Source organism: Trypanosoma conorhini (assembly GCF_003719485.1).
Source record: "Trypanosoma conorhini strain 025E chromosome Unknown Tco_14.4_contig_00553, whole genome shotgun sequence".
NCBI classification, from domain to species: domain Eukaryota; phylum Euglenozoa; class Kinetoplastea; order Trypanosomatida; family Trypanosomatidae; genus Trypanosoma; species Trypanosoma conorhini.
The window spans coordinates 1-4,228 of NW_021704639.1; the positions used below are offsets into that span (position 1 = coordinate 1).

The 4,228-nt window shown below is 59.2% G+C and overlaps 1 protein-coding gene across 1 annotated transcript, besides 7 other annotated features; it reads right to left on the reverse strand.

The window, feature by feature from the left end:
• Window positions 1-39: a sequence feature (GA-rich).
• Window positions 40-749: 710 nt separating this feature from the next.
• Window positions 750-772: a microsatellite.
• A 232-nt stretch (window positions 773-1,004) lies between these two features.
• Window positions 1,005-1,041: a sequence feature (GA-rich).
• Window positions 1,042-1,154: 113 nt separating this feature from the next.
• Window positions 1,155-3,770, reverse strand: Tco025E_07301 (uncharacterized protein; the record flags this gene model as incomplete). Its single annotated transcript, XM_029374167.1, has 1 exon — window positions 1,155-3,770. One exon carries the CDS (start codon window positions 3,768-3,770, stop codon window positions 1,155-1,157), a length of 2,616 nt encoding a protein of 871 aa, XP_029225736.1.
• Window positions 3,771-3,868: 98 nt separating this feature from the next.
• Window positions 3,869-3,915: a microsatellite.
• Window positions 3,916-3,994: 79 nt separating this feature from the next.
• Window positions 3,995-4,019: a microsatellite.
• A 59-nt stretch (window positions 4,020-4,078) lies between these two features.
• Window positions 4,079-4,113: a sequence feature (A-rich).
• A 98-nt stretch (window positions 4,114-4,211) lies between these two features.
• Window positions 4,212-4,228: a microsatellite.

The window sequence follows — 4,228 nt, forward strand, 5'->3', positions numbered from 1 at the left end:
GAGGGAGGGAGGGAGGGAGGGAGAAGCAAGGTGGGGAGGAGTCACAGCGGTTTGCCGCGGGGCGCTCTCAGCACTCCGCACGCACGCACAGTACAAACAAGACGACTTCAAGGGCCCGGCGGCCAAGAAAGCAGCGCCCCCCGCCACGCATTCACCAGGCGGGAGTCTGTAAAGTCCCCCGCAACCGCAACCGCCCGCTCCCTCTTCTCCGCGTGGAGAGGGCCGGTGGTGGCAGTAGTCGCAGTTGTGGTGGTGGCGAAGAGAGAAGCAGAGCGAAAAGAACGGCAGCCGCCGCCCCTACACCAACGGGATGTTTGAAGAGCAAAAAAACGGAAAAAGAAGAAAAAAACAAGTATCCCTTGCATAAACAGGGACGGAGAGTTAAGTACGTCACACGGCACCTACTCCCTTGGCCCCAGCTGGACGCACAGTCCTTCCACTGGATTCTACAAGACGGAAACAACAAAAAACAGTGACAATAGTAAAATGTGGGTAACACCTGCAGCAGCATGCCGTGATGGCGTCACCACATGCCCCCAGCTCCTTCCAGGCATCAGAAACAACGCATGGGCCCTTGGTTTGTACTCCGCTTGCACACCGAACCCACCCGCAATGCATCCCTAGGGCAAGGGCGATGATGCATCCTAGAGGGGAAAAAAGAAGAGGGCAAAGTCAAACCAAGCCCCCCCTCCAATCAATCAGCCACCAGTCACGATGCCATAATCCCTACAGCCGGGGCACGCGTCCAGAACAACAACAACAACAAAAAAAAAGACCTGCCAGCCCACAACGCCAGCAAACTCTGCTATCCTTCGCAATGCAGAGAAAAGTGAAGTGTGTTCGCCCTTTCCTCCCCATCCGTGTTATCCTTCCTCGCCACACCCAGCCATGCGCCGCACGCAAATTGAGGCACGACGCCGTTAGGGGCGAAAAAGCCAAGATGCGTAAAGGGAGGCGTCGAAGGAGGTGGTGCAAACAAAGCAAAAACAGTTTTTTTTTTTTTTAAGAGATAGAGAAAGAGAGACGAGACAAGCAGAAGGAAGCTCCTGGCCAACATGACCACCGACGCCGCCACCACGCGTTTTATTCATTAGTTCTCTCTTGAAGCGGTCATCACCTGGAGACGCGATAAAGGCAAGGCAAAGGGTTGCCACCTACTTCGAAACCGCTCTCACCTCCCAAAACTTCACTCGCCCGCGAAGGCACAGGGAAACGAGAAATTGGTTGCGCCCAGCCCCGCAGGCAATACAGCGAACGGTATGGTCAGTGTGCAGCGTCACAGCAGCGGATGGCTCAGCTGAGATGCAATCGTCTAACCGCTGCGGGATAACGCACGCACCGTTGGCGTCCTGGTGAAAGCACCCATGAAAACACTCCTGAATGTGCGGTTCGACGGTGTGAAGCGGTGTGGCATCGGGGGCATCGGCAGAAGAGGCCGCGTCCTCACAGCAGAGAGGCCAGAAGGAGCTGCGACCGTCGTACGAGGTGGCAACCAACAGGTGACCGCGTGACGGAAGCGGCAGGGCACAGAGGTCGCCCACCCAAGAGCGATGAAAGCATCGCCGCGCAACACGCACAACGCCATCCTTCACAGCCTGCGAATACGCGACGAACGACAGTGTCTGCAGGACAGGCGACATTACTTCTAAATCCTCCATTAACAGCGCCTTGGAGGCCCGGTTTGGTCTGCCGCTGCCGTTTTTGTTCCTCCCGCCGAGGTGGGATAGCTGGTACACCGTGATGGAGTCGTCCTCGTTGGTGGCGACGAGAAGGTCCGGGCAGAGGGCGGCGTCGGCGTGGCTGGGGATCCACTGCACGGCCAAAAAGCCTCCAGCGGAGTTGTTTTCAAAAGCGGTGATTTGACAGAGCTCGGCCTCAATGTCGAGCGCCTTGACTAGGCGCAGCGTTCCGCCGTTGCAGGAGATCGCCGCAATACCGCCGTCCTCACCCGCAAGGAGAGTTTCCGCAGTCACACACGTCACACTCGCAGGGAAAGACCCCTTCTCCCGCCGTCTCTCTGGCGGTGGTGGTGGTGCCCAAGCAACAGGCATTGCCGCTGCATCTTCAGACCACAGCCGCTTAAGAAAGTGCGGCAACTGCATCGCTATCGCCTGCACAGGCCTGTGTCCAAAGGAAGAGAGAAGTCGGCTTAGCCAGGCCCCCTCCAGCGTCACACATACAAGCAGCACCTGCCCATTGGCGAATCCAACGGCAAACACGGAGGGCGGGAATCCCTCCGTGTTCCCGAATGGAGACGTAAAACCATTTCCATCCCGCGTCCTACGCATCCCAGCACGCTCAAACATTAGGGTCAGAAGTTTTTCCAGCCCACATTCCAGTTCTGTGATGCACGAGACTGGAACATTTACAACCTGCTTGGGCGTCACACTGGCGGCATCCCCGCTGCTTCCTCCGCTTACCCCGCCTGCAAAATTAAGACGCTGCACAACCTTCCGCTCAAACATGCTAAAGATAAGCAAATCTCCACCTTGGTTTCCAATCAGTATAAACGGTTCTACCGCAATGCACTCTGTCGCAACCGCCATCGCATCCCCGTCGTCGCCCCTCGCCCACGCTGCTCGATTTCGCTCAAGTAAGAGTTCTATTCCCTCTGGTGATCCCTGCGCCGTGAGATTTGCAGGCTTGCGAAACATAAAACTATTGCTTGGCTCTTTTGGCTCGCCACCGCGCAGTGTATGCTGCGCTGCGTCGATGGGAAGGCCAGGTGGCGTGTACGTCTCACCCACAGTCGTGCCAAGAAGAAACGGGCAATGCGCAGTGATCCTCCGTGGGGTTAACGAGGCCACCAGCGTCTGTAGCGGAACCGCCGCCAGCACGCTTCCTCCTTGGTGTTTGACGGCGTACGTGGTGAGGTGGTTAAAGCTGCTGGCCGTGACCAGTGTCAGCTGCACCGGGGCACTCTCCAGCGGAGGCTCCTCAGGAGGAGAGAACGGAGGCTGCGGCCTCGACCGTGGCGCCGCCGGAGTGTTCTTTTCTGCCCTGTCGCCCTCTTCCCCTGGACGTGTGCCGTTGGTGCTAGAGACAACACCGTCCACCGGACTGGTTGCGCGGGGAGCGCAGGAGGGCGTTGCGACGGTCTGCGGAAGGCCAAGGAGCAGCCCACTCATTCGCGGCGAGGTCTGCACGTCGTGGATTCCGTCAGGAAATTGCTGAAGATGCCTCAAGGAGGCCGCTGGAGCTGCTCTGGGGGGGACAAAGCACGCCGGCGTCTTTGGACTGCACAGGGAGGACAACTTCGGTGTAGCACCCGCTGCCGCCGCCGCCGTTGCCGCCCGGGCGTCGAAGAGGTGGGAGCCACGCTTCCACACCACACGCAGCAGTGGCCGACACGTGCCGGCTCCGCTGTCGCGGCTCCGCTGAGTGGGCGGGTCAACGACGAGTGTCTCGTCTGGCGGCAACGTGAGGCTGCGCAGCGAGGGATTCCGCAGCTCCACAAAGGCTCCATAGACACTCGCATGGGGCGTGTTGGAGTTGGCGACCGTTGGATACCCGGTGGAAGTGTAGGCCTCCGAGAGTGCATTCACCAGGGTCACCCTCGCAGCAAACTCCATCTCCGTCGGGGCCACGCCCGCTGCGCCCAAACCCGACGACGGCGGCGGAGCATGGCGTCCCCTGTCTGCCGTGCTGGCCTTGTCCCGAGCTGTGCCGGGAGCGGCGTGGGCGGCGTCCCCCAACTTCACCCGAAAGCTTGTCGCCTCTTGCCGTGAGGCGTCGCTGCTGGGGGCAGCGGCGACAGGCAACTCAGGCATGCGCGCGTGAGGGACCCAACGCGTGTGCGGCGTACAGTGCGATCCCGGCGGTGTCGCTCCTCCCCCGGCTCGCCCGCTCTCAGAGTGGCTCCGTTGCCTTTTATTTTATTTTGTTTTTTTATTTTTGCTTGCCTTTTATTTTCTTCTCTTGCCTCCTCCTCCTCCGCTGCCTTCCACCACCCACCGCTCCCCGGAAGATGATCCGCTTGAAATCTCCGCGGGCTCAGACACACAGGCAGACAGACAACAATAAAAAAAAAGGAAGCACCCGCGAGGCCGCTGCGCGCAGCACATCCCATCACCTGCGGAAAGGCGAAGGAAAAGTGAAACGGAAACAAAAAAGCGCGGACTGCCAACACGTAAAGACGCAGGCGTCATTAGGTGCAAAAAAATTCCCCGTCTTCTCTCCCTCCTGTCGTCGTCGTGTGGGCTGCGGAGCCCCTCTCTCTCTCTCTCTC